The sequence below is a fragment of the Phascolarctos cinereus genome, unplaced genomic scaffold (genome assembly GCF_003287225.1).
Source record: "Phascolarctos cinereus isolate Bilbo 61053 unplaced genomic scaffold, phaCin_HiC Scaffold_4;HRSCAF=312, whole genome shotgun sequence".
Lineage (NCBI taxonomy): Eukaryota > Metazoa > Chordata > Mammalia > Diprotodontia > Phascolarctidae > Phascolarctos > Phascolarctos cinereus.
The window spans coordinates 683,763,297-683,782,656 of NW_027555847.1; the positions used below are offsets into that span (position 1 = coordinate 683,763,297).

Sequence of the window (19,360 nt, forward strand, 5' to 3'; positions counted from 1 at the left end):
TTCTAATCTTGGCTACATTGGTTTTATTTCTACAAAACCTTTTTAATTTAATGTGATCAAAATTATCCATTTTATATCTCACAATGCTCTCTATCTCTTGTTTATTCATAAGTTCTTCTCCTATCCATAAGTCTGTTAGGTAATGTGTTCCACATTTTTCTAATTTTTTTTATGATATCTCCCTTTATATCTAGGTCATGTACCCATTTTGACCTTATCATGGTAAATGGTGTAAAATATTTGTCTATACTCAATTTCTGCCAAACTGTTTTCCAGTTTCCCAATAATTTTTGTCAAATAGTATATTCTTATTTGAAAAGTTTAAATCTTTAAATTTGTCAAACACAAGGTTACTATAATCATTTACTTCCTTGTATTGTATGTCTATTCTGTCCTACTGATCCACTTTTCTATTTCTTAGCCACTACTTAGCCACCACTTGATAACTACCACCTTATATTTTAAGATCTGTATGGCTATATCTCCTTCCTTTGTGCTTTTTCCATTAGTTCCTTTGATATTCTTGACCTTTTGTTATTCTAAATGAATTTTGTAAATTTTTTTACCTCAATAAAATATATGTATGTTTTTTGTAATTTAATTGGGATGGCATTAGACAAGTAAATTAGATGGAATTGTCATTTTTATTATACTTTATTTTATTGTTATTTCTTATATTATTATTACATTCATTATATCTGCCTACCCATGAACAACTAATATTTCTCCAATTAAATCTGACTTTATTTGTATAAAAAGTGTTTTATAATTATGTTCATGTAGTTCCTGGGTTTGTCTTGGCAGGTATACTCCCAGGTATTTTATACTGTCTACAGTTATTTAAAATGGAATACTTCTTGCAGAGTTTTATTAGTAGTATATAGAAATGCTTATGATTTATGTGGGTTTATTTTACATCCTGCTACTTTGCTAAAATTACTATTTTAACTAACCTTTTAGTTGAATCTCTAGATTTCTCAAGTATACCATCATATCACCTGCAAAAAGAGATAGTTTTATTAATTCGTTGCCTATTCTGATTCCTTTGATTTCTTTTTCTTCTCTTATTGCTATTGCTAACATTTTTAATACAATATCAAATAATTTTTATGATAATAGGCATCCTTGTTTCACTTCTGATCCTTTTGGTAAGGCTTCTAATTTATCCCCATTTTAAATAATGCTTGCTGATGGTTTTAGGTAGATGCTTCTTATAATTTTAAGGAAAAATCTATTTATACCTACGTTTTCAAGTGTTTTTTTTTAATAGGAATGAATGTGATATTTTGTCAAAAGTTTTGTCTGCATCTATTGATATAATCATATGATTTTCTTACTTTTGTTATTGATATAATCAATTATGTTAATAGCTTTCTTTCTGTTAAGCCATCCTTGTATTCCTGGTATAAATCCCACTTGGTGACCATGTATAATCTTTGTGATATATTGTTGTAATCTCCCTGGCTAATATTTTATTTAGAATTTTTGCATCCATATTCTTTAATGAAATTGGTCTATAATTTTCTATCTGTTTTTGGTCTTACTGGTTTAGGTATCAGCATCATATTTGTTTCATTAAAGGAGTTTGGTAGGACTCCTTTGCAAAGGCCCTTTATTTAATGGAAATTTTATTTTCTTGTAGTCTGTAATTGGGATGGCATTGAACAAGTAAATTAGGTAAAATTGTCATTTTTATTATATTGGCTCTGCTCATCCATGAACAATTAATATTTCTCCAATTAAATCTGACTTTATTTGTATAAAAAGTGTTTTATAATTATGTTCATGTAGTTACCAGGTTTGTCTTGGCAGGTATACTCCCAGGTATTTTATACTGTATACAGTATATTTTGCATTTGTTTGTGGGGGTATTTTTTGGCCTTAATATATGGTCAGTTTTTATAAAGGTGCCATGAATAGACGAGAAATTTATATACTCTAATCCCTATTCAGTAAACACCAGAGATCTATCATAGCTAACTTTTCTAAAATTCTATTAGGTCCTTACTTCTTTCCTATTTATCTCTTTGTTAGATTTATTTAAGAATAAAAGAAGTACATTGAACCCCCTCAACTATTATAAATTTACTGTGTATTTCTCCCTAAAACTAGAATAACTTTTCCTTTAAGTATTTATATGCTATGTCATTTGATGTATAAATATTAAGTATTGGTATTAATTCATTGCCTATGATACTTTTAAGCAAAAAATTATTTCCCTGTTTATTTCTTTCAATCATATCTATTTTTGCTCTTGCCTTGTCTGAGATCATGATAACTACCCCTGAGTTTTTGAGTTTCCTTGAAATCAAAAAGGATAGCAGATTGGATTATAATGCAGAATTCTGCCATATTCTACTTACAAGAAACACTTGGAACGTCAAGATTTACACAGTTAAAATCAGGGGCTGTCAGGTCGAAGAATCATCACTGTCTTAGGGGTACAGAGTGCTGAGCTCTTTTAGGCCGCCTGGGGTGGCTCATTTCTAGGGCTGCAAACTTTCGGAGTGTCTAGGGTGGGTACTTGAATAATTGCTACCCTCTCAGTAGGAGCTTTGCCTCTTTGCTAGCTCCCTTCCTCATATCTGGTCCTGGCTCAGAGCTCCTCGGGTGCTTACAGGCCATGGGGTCAATCACTCTGTCTTCTGGTCCTGGAGGTCCTGGGGAGCTCTTGACTTCCCTGGGGCTTCCTAGCTAAAGCCCTCCAAGGATGTCCCAACTGGCAGTGCTGCCACCCAGGACTGAACTTTTTGCTATGTAGTCTGGCTGAGAGTACTCAGTGTAGTTTTTCTCCTTATTTCTTAATCATCGTTCTCTTTGGCATTCTTGGGAATTAAGTTGTTTTGCTTCTATTTACTCTACCATGTTGACTGGAAGTGAGTTCATAAGATTTCAACACATTCTTTAATTCTTCATCATGAATCATGCTTATCACACTGGAGATTAAACTTACCTTTAATAAACAACCCATTTTTACTTTGATTATAGCCCAAAGGTTTTCTTTAAAAAAAAACTTAAAAAATAAATTTGTATTGATGTCTTCTGTTATTACAGCTCCTTTATTTCCAGCCTTATTCTTCCCCCCCATCCCCTTTCAAGAGAGCAATCCTTTATAATAAAGTTTGAAGAAAGAAAAAATGTTCCATAAAACTAAATCTCATTTCAGTTTTTTTTTTTAGGCAATTGGGGTTAAGTGATTAAATCTCATTTCAAAAAAGTCTGACATTATATACAATGTCCCACACCCATGGCCCCCCCCACTTCTGAAAAAGAGTTGGGGGAGGTATCTTTTCACATCTCTTCTTTGGGGTCAAGCTGCTATCATTACAGCATGTTAGTGGACTCATGAATACTCTGGCCCCATACTGCCTGAAAGCCAGGTATGTTACCTTTCATTCCTTTCCCTTATTCTCCAGTACTCCTTTTTGTTATTATTTTTGTGTGTGAGGCAGTTGGGGTTAAATGACTTGCCCAGAGTCATACAGCTAATAAGTGTTAAGTGTCTGAGGCCAGATTTGAAATCAGGTCTTCCTGACTCCAGGGCTGTTGCTGTATTCACTATGCTGCCTAGCTGCCCCTCCCCTCTTTATTATTATAATTTTTTCTCCACTACTCGTAAGGGGGTTTCAGGGCATCTAGTCTCTGTCATTGCTTTCAGCCTCCATCAATCCTTAGTTTTAGAGGTCCCCCTAAAATTGGGTCCCCAGTTCCATTTAGCCACTTAACAGATTAGTTCTTAAAAGAAATATTTACTTCAAAGGTATGTCAAGAACAAACATATAAAACTTATCTTCTAACACCTGAGAGTGTCTCTAGGGAAGAGGATGGGATTAAGTTCAGTTTAGCTCAGTTTCTGGGGCACAGTTCCACCAAGTTCCAAGTTCAAAGCCCCTCCTTGGGCTCAAGTCTCAGGCATGCTGGTTTCTGAGGGTGTCCCTGCTGAACTGGCTGCAATGTCCAGCTTAGAATCCAGCCTTGGGCAGTCCCATGACTCAAGTCAGGGTCCCAAATCACCTGGCCTAGAACTGAAAATGACAAAGAATGCAGAACAATAATCCTAAATTGGGCTGAGGGGTGGAGTTAGGCCACAGGGCCTAAAATGGGGTAAGGGTATCTGTAGAGGACCACAGGTGAGTAGGACTCTGACCCTTTGAGGATCCTTCTCAACTTGCTTTTTACCAATCACAAAACCTAAATAACAAAGTATTTTTCTCTCTTTCTCTCTCCCATCCACCCACTCCTCCGAGGCTGCTGTTATCAGGGAGGAGGAGGGGGAGAGAAAGCTAGCTGGCTGCAGAAGGTTTCAAATTACACACATAGCCGCTCACAGACACACACAAAACAGAGAACATAACAATGACAGGGAGAATCCAAAAGCTCAAAGAGACTTGTCAGAAATCCCCTGCTCTTGATAACATTCACTTAATCGTTTACGTATTATTTCCCATGTTTCCATATCTGTTATTCCTCCTTTGGGAAACCGAGGACAGCATTGTTCTAGGCATTTGGAGCACCAAAGCATATAATCTCCAGGCTCCAGGCAAGTAAGGGCGACCTGCCTGGAATAGGCAATTTGATCTAAAAGAGGCTGAAAGATAGAGAACCGTATAAAACCAGTTAAATTATTCTATCAAGCCCTGTTAATCTTGTTTTATAATGTTTTATAACTGTCAATTAGAAAATCAGGTATTTCCATCTTTACCTATAATTAAAGACCAGCTTATAGCTAAAACAATTTAACTATCATTTATGAAAATTACCAAAGTGTTAACTAAGTTATTTGAAGTTACTGTTTTAAAGTTAAAACCTAGAATTCTTAATTACTTATGAGTGAAAAGTTGGGGCACAAGGCCATTCCCTTAATTTTATAAGCTTGTCAAGGCTTCTAGACACCTGCTCTCTGAGCAAGGTCATCTGGTCTGAGAGGGCTTATTCAGCCATCAGGGTCAGAGTCCTACTCACCTGTGGTCCTCTACAGGTATCATCATCATCATCATCATCATCATCATCATCATCATCATCATTACTGTCATCACAACAGAACATTTACATAACACTTTAAAGTTAAATTTACATTTATCTCCTTATTTAATCCTTACAACAACTCTGGGAAGCAAGTGATGTTATTATCCCCATTTTACAGGTGAGAAAACTGAGGATGAGAAAAGTTCAATGACTTGCCCAGGATTATATGGTCAGTTAAGCATGTAAGGGAGGATTTGAATTTAGGCCATGCAGGGCTCTTTTCACTTTGCCACCATCACATCTCAATCACTATCCTTGAAAGCTCAGAAATAGTAAATTTGGATTTGGAAACATACTTTTTCATTTTCTGTTGTTTCAAAATTAGAGGCGGGAACAGCATAACCTTCAAGGAGGCAGGTTTCAGCTCAGTATGAGGAGTTACCTGTGTGACCTTGGGCTAGTCACTTCAACTCTGTCAGTGCCAATGACCAGTGTTCTTCAAACTATTTGACAGTGCCTCCTTCTTAGTAAAAGATTATATTTAGTGATAAATTAGATGCATGTGCCACTGTACCTGTATGTTGTGTCATGAAATACACATAAAAATAGACATTAAAAAAGAGATTAAAAGTGAAAGAAATAATTTGAAATTTTTATTTTAAAGTGAGAGCACTATGATTAAATATGGTTTATTATTTAAAAAAACAAATAAATCCGGTGTTAAGTCCTGGTCGGTAGGGCAAACATAAATAATAATTTTGGGGATAATTAATTATTTAGTTAATCTAATTTATGTCGTTAGCCAAGTAAGTGAATTTTTTTTTTTTGGAGACAGTTGGGGTTAAGTGATTTGCCCAGGGTCACACAGCTAGTAAGGTTCTGAATCCAGATTTGAACTCAGGTCCTCCTGATTCCAGGGGGCTGGTGCTCCATCCACTGCACCACCTAACTGCCCCCTATGTGAATTTTTAAAGCTACTTTATTGAAAGATACAGAAGACCATAATCAATAACAGGTCACAAATTAGTGAATTTTTAAAAATGTTAATCAGAGTGACCACTTTTAGGATAGAAAGTAAACCTGTGAGTTCATTGATATAGGGAATTCCAAAGTGAGGAAATCCCTCCTGCCAATACAGACCTGCCTCTTCTCACTGCATTTTACAGACAATTACTAGATCACTGAGGTGTTTTGACTTGCCCAGGGTCACACAGTCTGTACGTGTGAAAGGCACATCTTGAAACCCGGGTCCTCCTGGCCTGTTTATTATGCCATACTGCCTCTCATAATTGTTACTGCTTTTTATATGGCTTCTTTGATGGAGTTATTTCATTCCATACTTTATTTGAAATTATGTCTTGCAACCATTACATTTTGTTTACATAACTAATTTCATGTAAATATATTCTAACCAGCCTGGACCAGGAGCTAGTTTCCAAACTCTATCTGCTGTAGCCTGCCTCTTTGTGTCTGACTGTAATCTCTCTCCCAAGGCTGGAATGCATTCCTTCTTCATCTCAAGCCTTTCAAAAGCCTTCTTTTCCCTCAAGATTCAGTTCAGGCACTGCCTCCTCCCCAAGCTTTCCAGCTGTAAATTTTCTCCCACCTAAATTTTTCTTAACTCTTTGTATCTCTACCTTACCCTGATCATAACTTACCCTGCGTTATAGCTATTTGTGGACATGTCCCAATTTGTACGCTCCATGAGGCAAGTATTGTATTTTTATATTTGTAGTGTCAGTGACTAATCAATAAGTGTGTATTAAGAGCCTGCTATGTGTCAGGTACTGTTCTAAGTGCTAGAGATATTCATACAAAAGACAGTTCCTGTCCTCGTGGAGCTTATATTTTACTAGGAGGAGGCAATGTGTTTACAGATGAATAAATATAGGCTATTTACAAGATAAATAAACAGTGATTTGGAGTAGGTTAACAACTAGGGGGATCAGAAAAGATATCGTCTAGGAGGTAGCTCTTGAGGGGCTCAAGAGGTGGAGGTAAAGAGAGAGATTCCAGGCAAGGGAGACAGCCCATGGATGTCATGTATGTGAAAGAGCAAGTTGTGACTGGGGCTTTTAGTACGTGAGAAACAGAAATGTATAATCAGTCTGGAAAGACAGCCTGAAACCAAATTGTGAAGAGCTTTCAGTGGAGAACAGAGGATGTTGTATTTGCCTAAAGGCTTCAGAAAGAAAAGGAATGACATGGTCAGGCTTACTCTTTAGAAATAGCAGTTTAGCAGCTGTTTGAAGGATGGATGGGAGCAGGGAAGGGCTAGATGGAAGGACATCAATGAGGGGGCTATTTCAGTTAACCTGGCAAGCACGATGTGGGTCTGGATGAGGTAACAAATTATGCCGCCGGTGATTCCATTAGTAATCCAAATTTAGATAGTCATTTTGGCCCTGTGCAGTTCAGTGCTTTAAATCAAGATACTTCTTATGACAAGGTGGTACTCATTATTTTAGATCTTTATTGATAAATCGATAAAAGCCTAACTCCCATGGGCTCATGAATTTTGTAATACATTTTACAATCAAATTGTTTATTGTAGGCAATGCTCCTCCCCATCCCCTACCAAAAGAAAAAAAAAACAACCCACCAAAATGAAACAAAACAAAACAAAATTTCCCCAAGAAACCTCACGCCCCAGGGATTACCTTCCCTTCTAGTCTGGAATAATTTGTCCCTGGAATCCCATGGAATACTTTGTCCATTTCTGATGCATTTATCATGTAATATTGTGGAGTGTAACTCTGTATTTGTTTCATCCCCTTTCTATTCCCAAGGGTAGGGATTGTTTTACCTAAAGTCTATTCTTTTTCCCTTCCCCACCTCTCCCTGCCACTCCCCAGCGTCTGACAGGGTATTGCTCTGCTTTAGATGAATTATGCCATGTAAGAGAGACTTGAATTCCAAGTCTTAATTTTACAGAATCACAGATTTTGCATTGCAAGATACCCCAGGCCAACCCCTTCAAAGTCAGGAACTCATCACTCTAACCTGGACTATTGCAATAGTCCCTTCAAAGTTAAGTCATCTAGTATTTATTAAACTTTCACCAGGAACTGAAAGACAATCCCCACCTTCATGGAGCTTGCATTCTAATGGGGGAGAGAAGACAACAAATAAAAAAAAACCTGGAAGCTGAAATCTTGGGGGAGCAGAGGGGAGGTATGGTATCGATCAAGGGGCAAAGTGGAGAAAAAAGTTTGGAAATTCTGGAGCAGAGCCCAGAGAGTTACAGGCATGGCAGGCAGCCAGTGAAAATGCTCAGTCAGGAGATGTGAGTGTTACTGGATAGAAGAGTATGTATACAGAAGGGCAAAAAGATTGCAAAGGGAAAGATCAGACAGGATTTTAAATTTGATCCTGGAAATAATAGGGTTCGCAGCTAGGTGGCACAGTGGATATAGCACTGGGCTTGGAATCAGCTTCATCTTCTTGTGTTTAAAGCCTTCCTAGACACTTACTAGCTGTAAGTCACTGGGCAAGTCACTTAACTCTCTTTGCCTCAGTTTCCCCATTTGTAAAATGAGCTGGAGAAGGAAATGGCACACCACTCCATTGTCTTTGCCAAGAAAACCCTAAATGGGGTCACAGAGTCAGACCCGGCTGAATAGCCATGACGAGCAATGAAGAGCTACTGGAATTTGTTGAATGGTGGTGGTGGGGGAAAGGGAAGGCGATATGGTCATATCTACTCTTTAGAGAAATCACTTTAGCAGCATGGACCGGAGCAGGGAGAGATTTGAGGCAGGGAAACCCACCAGGAGGCTATTGCAATAGTCCAGGTGTGACGTGATGAGGGTCTGTACCAGGATGACAGATGTGTAAGTGGAGAGAAGGGGACATAGGAGAGATGTTTGGCACATAGCAAGCATTTAATAAATGCATTTTCATTCATTTCGAACATGCATTTTCAATTCCTCACTCTCAGTGATGCCCACATGTCCTCATCAGTTGCCAAACCTTGCAATTTCTTTCTCTGCGACATCTGTCACATATGTCTCCTTTTCTTCACTCACACAGCAATCACTCTGGTTCAGTCAGTCAGTAAACATTTATTAAACACTACTATGTGCCAGGCGCTGGTTCAAGCCCTCATCACTTCTCTCTGTTCTGTTGCAACAGCCTTCTAATTGACCTCCCTCTCTTAATAAATCCAATGATTCCCTATTTCTTCCAAGATCAGAAAGGAATCTGTTGTTTTCCCTTTAAAGCTTTTTACAACTCAGCCCCTTCCTATTTTCCTAGTCTTCTTACGTGCTATCTCTTTCCAACCCAGTCACACTGGCTTAATTTCCCAGTGGCTACTTTCCTGGACTTCATCATCTCCAGAAATTCATCATTCTGTAAGATGAAATGAATTAAGAAACTCACACCTCCTCAGGCACCCACTGTCTCTGGAATCCATCCTCCTTTTTGCTGGAGAGGGTGGGAGGTAGACATGTGGGAGTTCCTCCCTGATCCTCCTCCATTTAAGGCTGGAAGTCAGGGATTCTCATCATTTCCCACCCTCCTTTCTTGGACTTCATAATCTTTGGAAAGTCATCATTCTGCAAGATGAGATTAACATCTATATCTTCAGATCATTTCCCATCTGGGCTGCATGAACTTCATCATTTCTTCCCCTCCCCCCCTTTCAGCTTCTTTTTATGTGGTATGTCCCCTCCATTCGATTTTAACATTCTTGAGGGCAAGGTTTGTCATGCCTTTGTATCTCCAATGCTTAGCATAGCACCTGGCATATAGTAGGTACTTGACTCTGACTGGCCTTTTTGCTGTTCCTCATGCCCACACGTCTACCTTTGCTCGGTGCCTATAATGCTTTCATTTCAGGCACCATCCCTACTAATTTCCAATTCAGAATCCCTGGCTTCCTGTAAACAACTTAAGCATCACTTCCTCCAAGAAGCCTTTCTTTGTACCCCCAGTTGTGAGTACTATCCCTTCAAAGGTTGCCTTCCAACTACTTGGTATGTATCTTGTATGTTCAGATTTAGAAATTCCACCTGCCCCAATTAAATTGTAAGTTCATTGAGGGCTTGTTTCTGCTTTTTCTTTTTCTTTGCTATGCTTTCACCACAAGATGTGGCACACTGTAAGCATGGAATAAATGCTTATTTAAAAATTATTCTGAACTCTAATGTGCCTTTAAAAAAAAAACTTAAATTGATCTCCTTTTTGGGCATCACTATTGCTAACCTTCTCCCTTCCACTTTCCCTCCCTCATTAACCAAGAGAAAGGAAAGTAAAAAAATTCCATGTAAGAAAATAAGCAGAGCCAAGCAAAATGCATGCGCCCAGTGGCCATATCAAAAAATATAAGTCTCTGTGCTTTGTGACAGTCACCTCTCTGTCAGTGGATGGGTAACATGCTTCATCATAGGCTCCTGTAGACATTGCAGATCGTTGCTTTGATCAGAGAGTTCTCAAACCTTTCAAAGTTCTCTTTCTTTACCATATTGTCTATGTATAAATTGTTCTCCTGATTCCGCTCACTTCACTCTGCATTAGTTCACACGACCCAGTATTTTCTGAAATCATCTCTGCTGTCATTTCTTGGGGTGCAATAATATTCTCTTACATTATCATACTACAATTCTTTCAGCCATTCCTCAGAGTCTAAAAGGAAATCGAAGGCATCCCTTTATGTTCTGTCTCTTTTGTTTTCTTCTCTACCTTCAGCCCCTTTTAATCTCCCTTTCAGGATCAGGAAGTTGATTTTGTTTGCGGTTACTCCCTACCTGGTATTACGTTCCTCTTAATCCCCACCCCTCTCTAGTCCCACTTGTTTCCCTGTTGTATCTGATGTATTTCTACCCCAAAGTGTTTTTTTTTTAAAAAAATTCTCTTTTGTCTATTCAGAAAGGAGTGAGGTTTATTTGATGCCCACTTCTCCCCTTTTCTCCATGTCTATGTATTCTTGGGAACCCCAATTATGAAACGAAGCAAGTTCTCCTTTGTAAATGAACACATTCTTCATTTTATCCTCTCTCTCTTTTCCTTCTTCAAACCCTCAGAACAGAACTAGTCCACTCACAGGACCTCTGTTCTTCTTTCATACTCTTTGAAAACATTAAGGTTTTTATTTTCTAACTCACAGTCACTAACTTCTGTTTGGTTCATTCTAATTTTCAAGGAACCAGTTGAATGAGCAAAGTTTTATATCATTTGTGCTAGACTCTTAATTCTCTTTCCAATTTTTTCTTCCTTATCTCTCATTGACTTTAAAGTTCTGAAGAGACACTTGTCTATAGAAACTGCTGGGGCAGCTAGGTAGTACACTGGATAGAGCACTAGGCTTGGAGTCAGGGAGACTTATCTTCTTGAGTTCAAATCCTGCCTCAGACACTTACTAGCTGCATGGGACAAAGAGAGCTGCTCTTGTGCCCTTCCCTGAGTCTCTGGGAGGGGGTGTTTTCAATCAATCAATTAATAAGTATTTATTAAACCTTCCTAACAAGAGAAGCGCCTTAATCCAGGGCCACCCAGCTTCCACATACCTACTCCAGCAAACCCTTGAAGTTTGCACCTGGCCAAGTAATGATCAAGAAATCTAATAAGAAGCTACATTACGTGACCTCTTCCATTGCATGACAGTCACTTCACCCTGTTTGCCTCAGTTTTCTCATCTGTCAAATGACCTGGAGAAGGAAATGGCTAACTACTCCAGTATCTTTGACAAGAAAACGGGTTTTCAGTCAGACATGACTGAAAAAACAACTGAACAACAATAATTCCATTAGAGTGTTAGCACACCATCATAGACCTTCTTCCAGTTGCCCAAATAAATGTAATTTTCTAGGTTGCTCTGGACTCTTGTGTTTGTATTTCAAAGTTCCTGTTCAGCTCTGGTTTTTTCATCAGGAATGCTTGAAAGTCTTCTATTCCATTAAAGGTCCATTTCCTCCTATAGAATTATAATTAGCTTTTCAGGGTAACTTATTCTTCATTCTAAACTTCTGCCTTTTGGAATGTTGTATTCTAAGATATACTCTGGTTTTTAGAAGAAGCTGCTAGGTCTTACATGTATTTGAACTCTTTTCTGGATGCTTGCTGTATTTTTTTTTCTTTGACATGGGAGTTCTAGATTTTGGCTATAACATTCCTGGGACATTTCCTTTTGAGGTTTCTTTCAGAAGGTGATTGTTGGATTCTTTCTGTCTTTACTTTGGCCTCTGGTTCTGACAGATCTGGGTTTGCGTTTTTGACTTAGAAATATAGTGTCTAGGCTTTTTAAAAATTATGGTTTTTGGGGAGTCCAATTATTCTTAAATTATTTCTCCCTGACCTATTTTCCAGATCAGTGGTTTTTATATCAGCTACCATATTTTCTTCATTTTTTAAAATAAAAATTTATTGATGTTTTGTTTTTTACAATGCCCAGATTTTCCCCTGTATTCTTTCTCCTCCTTCTCTCAGAGTCATTCCTTATTTTTGATTTTTTAAATTTTATTAATCTGTTCCTCTCACTACTCTCCCTCCATCGAGCAAATTAGGAAAAGAGTTTGAAAAATAAAGCCCTCAATACATATTTGCATACTCCCACAAAACAAACTTCCACATTGTTCATAAATGTGTCTCTTACTGCATTTTAAATTGATTAGTGGTGAGTGTTATGTTTCTTCTTCATTCTTTTGGACTTAGTCATTGCATTGATCAGAGTTCTAAAGTCTTTTGAAGATGGTTTTCTCTATAATATTGTTGTTGCATAAACTGGCCTCCTAGTTCTGCTCACTTCTATCTATATCAGTTCATAGAGGTCTTTTCAGTTTCCTCTGAAACTATTTCATCATTTCTCATGTCACAATAATATTCTACTGCATTCGTATGCCATAATTTGTTCAGCCATTCCCCAATAGGAGGATGCTTCTTTAATTTTTGGCCACCATGAAAAAAGCTACTGTAAATATTTTTGTACTTATAGGTAGTTTTCCTGTTTTTTTCCTTTGGAGTATTGACCTAATAGTGGTATAGCTGGGTCCAAGGGTATGCACAGTTTAGTAACTTTTGGAGCATAGTTCCAAGTTATTTTCCAGAATGGTTGGACCAATTCACATTTCCTTCAACAGTGCAGTAGTTTATCTGTTTTCCCACAGCCCCTTTGACATTTGTAATTTTCATCTTTTGTCACTTTTGCCAATTTTATGGGTGTGAAGTGGAACCTCAGAATCACTTTAATATGCATTCTGGTTATTAGTGATTTAGAATATTTTTATATGGCTGTTGACAGTTTGTTTTTTTTTTCCTTTGAAAACTGCCTATTTGTGTCCTTTGACTATTTATTAGGGAATGGTTCTTAGTCTCATAAATGTGAATCAGTTCCCTCTATATCTTGTATATGAGACCTTTATCAGAGAAACTTGCTGCAAATATTTTTCCCCTTGCCTTTCTAGTTTTCACCATATTAGATTTGTTAGCGCAAAAACTTTTAAATGTTGTATAGTAAAAATTTTATGTCCTCTAGCCATAGATCAATCCAAATCTCATGATTTCATTTTGATATTTCTGGCTGTTTCACAGAGTCATTGATTTCTTTTTGTTCTATTCTAGTTTTCAGGGATTCATTTGTTGAGTAGGGTTTACTCCTTTGTCTTCAAAGATACTTAATTCTCCCTGGACCTTTTTCAGTAGATCCCTCTACTCCTGCTGCCTTGGGACACAGACACTTGAAGACCATACATGTCCTATCTTTGGCCCTGATGGCACTTCTTTTGCTTGAGGGACCCTTTTCCTATTTGCCTGTGAGCTTCTGAATGAATTTGTCATGCAATGGAAGAGGTCACGTAATGTAGCTTCTTATTAGATTTCTTGATCATTACTTGGCCAGGTGCAAACTTCAAGGGTTTGCTGGAGTAGGTATGTGGAAGCTGGGTGGCCCTGGATTAAGGCGCTTCTCTTGTTAGGAAGGTTTAATAAATACTTATTAATTGATTGATTGAAAACACCCCCTCCCAGAGACTCAGGGAAGGGCACAAGAGCAGCTCTCTTTGTCCCTGAAGCATCATCTTCCTGGAACCAAATGTAAATAATAATTCACTTTATAGAATTCAGTTTTATTTTATTTTCAGTTCCAAATTCTCTCCCTCCCTCCACCCTTCCCCCACCCACAGAGAAGGCAAGACATACAATATCCATTATACATATGAAGTCATGCAAAATATATTTCCACATTGGCCGTGTGCCAAAAAGGAAAAAGAGAAAAAATTTATGCTTAAATCTGTACTCTGAGTCTATCAGTTCTCTCTCTGAAGGTAGATAGCATTTTTCATCTTAAGTCCTTTGGAATTATTGAGGATCATTGATCAGAGTTACTAAGTCTTTCACAGCTGATTATCCTTACAATATTGCTATTGCTGTGTAAATTGTTCTTCTAGTTCTGCCTACATCACTTTGCATCGATTCATATAGGTCTTCCCAGGTTTTTTTTTAAACTATCTCATTCATCATTTCTTACAGCACAGTAGTATTCATCTCATTTACATACCATAACTTGTTCAGTCATTCCCTAATTGATGGGCATCCCCTTGATTTCTTTGGTCAGTAAAATTGCAAAAGAGATGACAAGGCATGGCCTGTGCATAGGTTACAGAACAAAGAAAAAACAACTAAACAAGCAAATACAACTAGTACTTGACAGTTTATTCAATATTCTGTACCAGTAGCCCCCCGACTCTAGCAAAAGGAGGAAAGTACATTTCATTATTTTTTTCCTCCAGGACAAAGGTTGGTCAATGCAATTCATCTGAGTTTAGCTGTCTTTTAGTATTGTCTTCATTTACATAAAATATAGTTACCATATATATTTTTCTCCTGGTTTTGCTTACTTTATTCTGTACCAGGTCAAACGAGTCCTCTCATGTTTCTCTGAATTCCTTATATTATTTCTTTCTCATGGTTCAATAGCATTCCATTATTTATTTAGTCATTCTCCAATTGATATATGTCTACTTTGCTTCCAGTTTTTTCTACCATAAAAGTGCTGCTATGAATATTTTGTTATATATAGCATCTTTCTGTCTTCCACTTTGTTGGGGGCTATATAGACATTTATATTATTTTATTTTAAATGAAACATCAAAAAATTTTAATTTAACAAACACCAAAAAGAGAGAACATTTCCATATACAATTTAAAATAAAAAAGAGCATTTTATATGGGGAAATCATGGATCTCTACATACAGCTCATTTTTAATTTGAATAAATTCAATATATAACTTTCAGAGCTGTCCTGCTTGTCTGTTTTCTTCTGAACTTCCCTTCTGTTCTCTTTTGTGCATTTAAAAATACTTCAACAATGCTTTTGGTTTCTTTTATTTATTTATTTTTTTTGCAATGGTATCTCTAGATTTCTCCTCCTATTTTTTTTCCCAAATAAAGATACAGTCTTCAAAATAAACAAGCATAGTCACATAAAATAAATCTATATATGGTGTATTGTTTTATTTTAAATTTAAAAATCTTATTTTTAAAAAATTGGAGTTTGTTTTTATATCACATTCACTTCTGGACATGTCCCTCTCCCTTCCCCTACCAAGTGATACTTCTCTTTTATATCAAAAAGCTTAAAAAAAAAAACAACCCAGAAACAAAGCAGTTCAGTAAAACTAACCAAGAGTATATTCAATATTCCGTACCCTTAATCCTCCACTTTGGCAGTGAAGGGAGAGAGCTATATTTTCTCAGTCCTGATGTAGACATAGCTTCTGCCCGCTGCTGTCCGCTGGGACACTAAAGTCCAAATCCTCTGGTCTTCCAAAGTTCACAAAAGTCTTCTTCTGGTTGAAGGGGGTGGAGTGGGGAGGAGACTGATGCTGGCTCTATTCCTCCCACCTCCCCCTAGAAATTCTCTTTCCGAGGCTTGAGTGGAAAGGCGATGAGGATGGAATCCAGGATTTGAATGTACTTTTGGGTTTTATAGAAGCCCACTGGGTGCAGGGAGAGACCAAGTCTCTAAACCAGAATTAAGGTACCACTTCTCTCTGGTTCATCCAGTGGCTTTCAAGGCTGTTGAGACAGCTGGGTGTTGTCGTGGGTAGTGCTGGATCTGCAGTTGGGAGCACCTGAATTCAGATCTCACTTCAGACACTCACTAGCTGTGTGATCCTGAGCAAGTCACTTAACCTTTGTCTGCTTCAGTTACCTCAAATGTAAACTGGGAATAGCCATAGCACCTCCATCACAGGCTTATTGTGAGGATAAAATCAGAAAACACTTTTAAAGGTTTTACAAACCTTAAAGCATTTTGTAAATGCTACCTACTTTATCATATTTCAAAGATATCTAAATTATCACTTAGGACTTGGTCCAATGCCCATGATTAATTGATTGGATGGAGGTGCCCAGGGCTTGCTCATACCTAGTTCGTTCTCACCTGGTTAAGGTTTCTGGAGTGTAGCATCTCTCCACTTGGGATGTCATCATCTAGGCTGATTCCTACACTTACAGCCTCCCTCCGTTTTTAATATTTTCTGTCCTCGGCAAATCTACTGGAGTGTGCTTGATCAAGTCTATACTCCCAAATCCCAGAGGGCCTTTTAGTGACTTGGGGAGCTTTTGCATTGCCTTACTCTTCCCCAGCGTCTGGTTCTAAAGAGACTAAAGTCTATGTGAAAGACAGGCATTTATTTTAAGGAAGACAATCAGTTCAGAAGCCGTTCTTATCTTGGTAGTGCTCTGGCCTGGAGTTAGGATACTTAGCTCTGCCACTGATACCCCATGAAACCTTAGGCCAGGGTCTTCCCCTCTTGTGCTCACTTTCTTTCTCTGTCCAAAGAAGGGTAGACTATTTGGTCTTTTTGGGTCCTTCTTCCTCTGTGACTCTGAGTGTAGATAGAGATGCACTTCTTTGCTCAAGGCTGACAAACAGGGATGGTTCAGAAAGATGTTTGGGAAAATCCTCTTGCTTTTCTTTAATGAGACCAAGACTATTCACATAGATTCTGGCTGAGTTCCTTCTAAGTTCTGAATTCAAACAATCTCTTTTTCCTGTTCATTCTTGGGAACTGTGACCTTGCCCTCTGCCCCTACTTATGGCCTCCGAAGTGACCTGAACCTATGATCCTGCCTTATGACTCTAAAACTTTCACAGCCATTGTGTGACAAATATATTTTCCTGTCCTTGGATAATGTTGTTGGTATGTACTGCCTCTTAGGTTGAGGACAACGAACTCGTGTTCTCCCTTCCCAATAGAGCTCCCTCCCTGGAGAGCTGATAAAACAAGGGGCAGAGTCATTTAATTATTTTGCCTAACGTTTATCAAGTGTCTTTGTTTTCAGAGCCCTGTGTTAAGCCCTGAAGGAGATACAAACTGGATAAGCCACCCTCCATTTCCTCATGAAGCGTATGGTTTTAGATAGCTATAATAAGTATTATGTGGATTAGAGAGGTTTGAAATAAATATTTATGCGAGGGGAAGATGTTACCAACCAGGTAACAGGGAAATGAAAGAAGACTTCCTGGAGGAGATGGCTTTATGAGTTGGACTTTAAAAGTTAGGTACAATATAGCAGCAGAAGAGGAAGGAGGACATAAGGGGACTTTCCCTCTGAACTCTTATAGGTCTTATTGTGGGATTCAGTCATAGAACAGAGAATGTCAGAACTGGAAAGGACCTTAAAATATAGAGTGTCTTAGCTGGGAGAGACCTTAGAACACAGAATACAGAATGGGAGCTGAAAGGGCCTTGGGACGCAGAATGTCAGAGAGGGATTGAACCTTAGAACCTAGAATGTCGAGCTGGAAGAGTCCTTAGAACACAGAGCTAGAAGGGCCCTTAGGTTATCGGATGTCGTAAACCTCTTTCCTTTCATCCCACCTTCTGCGCCCCTCCTCAGTCCCCCTCCTCCGGGGGCTTCTTCCTCCTCACCTCCTCCCACCTTTGGCCCCGCCCCACCCCGCCCCCTTCATCCCCAGTCCGCCCTCCGCTTTCCCTTCCCGCCCCCGCGCCGCTGGGTCCCCAGCGCCCTCCCTTCCAGCCCTCTCATGTTCCGCGCCGTCTTTTCTAGCGCCCCGGCCAGGGCCAGCCCAGCCCAGCTGACGGGGCCGCTGTGTTTACTGGCCAGACTCGAGCGGGGAGCAAGGAGCGGGGAGCGCTGGTGCCTGCGGGGAAGGGGCCGCCGAGAAGAAGGAGGGGACAGGGCCAGAGCAGGGACCTGGGGGGCCGCGCGCGGCCGAGGCCCGCTCGCCTGAGTGCAGTGCCCAATTCACAGCCGCGCTGTCCAGCCTCGGGCTGCCGGGGTTACAGGGCCTGGGCCGGGGCCGCGATCTCCGGGGAGGGGGCGGGCACGCGGGCGGGGCGCAGGGTTGCTGCTGGACGCGGCCCAGCCAGCGCCGAGGAGGAGGAGGAGGAGGAGGAGGCGGCGGAGGTGAGGAGTGAAGTGGCCCCGGCCCACGCCCCTCCCGGGCCCCTCTCGTGCCCCCGGGGGGGCAGCCCCCTCCACATTTCCTGCGCGGGGTGTTTAAAGCACCGTGGGTACGGCCCGCCTGGGCCCGCGCTGCCTTTCCCTGCCCTGCTGGGATGGAGCCCGCCGCCCCCTGCTCCCGCCCGCTCCGGGCCCTCTGACCCACTGCTCGCCCACCCGTCTGCCGCCGCCCCCCGGCTGTCAGTCGGTCTGTGTCCCCAGAGCCATGGGGGCCGTGCGGCCGCTCACTGTCGGGTTGCCCCCGCTACTGCTACTGCTGCTGAGCACTTCGTGTGGCTTGATCTCTGGAGAAGGTGAGTCCTAGGGTCTCTCTCCCTGGGCCCCGATTCTGTCCCTATTGCAGCCTGCGTTCGAGAGGCCCCCCCAGTGCAGCCCTGCAGGCTGGGGCTGCCACGGCCTGGTCTCAGGGAGCTGACCTTGGCCTCTGACCTCCCAAAGTTCAGCTACAGGTTTCTCTGGGGGGCCCCGGGGGTCTGCTCCAACCTTAGGATTCAGGCAGGTCCAACATCTCCCAGGTTCTGTAGCTTAGCTTGGACCACCTTGGCTTCCTTCGTGTCCTCTGTGAGCCCCCACTGGGGGTCCACTCAGCTCTGTCCTCCTGATTCTCCCCATCCCCTACCCTTCCTGGGTGTCCTGAAGCAAGATCTAATCATAGCCTGAGTCTCCAGGTCTCAGAGTGCCCTCAGCTCCAGCACCAACCACCGCTTTGACCTGGTGGAGATTATGGGGCATTGGCCAGTGATTGCTGAAGAATTCTTTCACCCCTTCTCAATCTCAGGAATGTCTGCCCCAGGAGTAGGTCCTGAGGCTCTTAGAAATGTCTGGCTTTACATTTAAAAGCCCGGATTTTGCCTTTCTCCTCTGGGAGTCTTAGCCAGTGGTCCTGAGAAAAGCAGCCTGATGAATGAACCCTTCCCACCTCCCCACCCCCCATCCCCATCCCAGTGTGTGCCTTGCAAGGGT

The 19,360-nt window shown here is 40.3% G+C and overlaps 1 protein-coding gene across 4 annotated transcripts in view; it reads left to right on the top strand.

The window, feature by feature from the left end:
* Window positions 1-18,277: 18,277 nt before the first annotated feature.
* INSR (insulin receptor) overlaps window positions 18,278-19,360 on the top strand; it is a 157,292-nt gene continuing 156,209 nt past the window's right edge. For all 4 annotated transcript variants that reach the window (XM_020979849.2, XM_020979850.2, XM_020979851.2 and 1 more), the window contains exon 1: window positions 18,278-18,690. In XM_020979849.2, coding sequence (XP_020835508.1) covers window positions 18,603-18,690 — 88 coding nt within the window. In that variant the 5' untranslated portion in view covers window positions 18,278-18,602. The remainder of the gene's footprint in view (window positions 18,691-19,360) is intronic.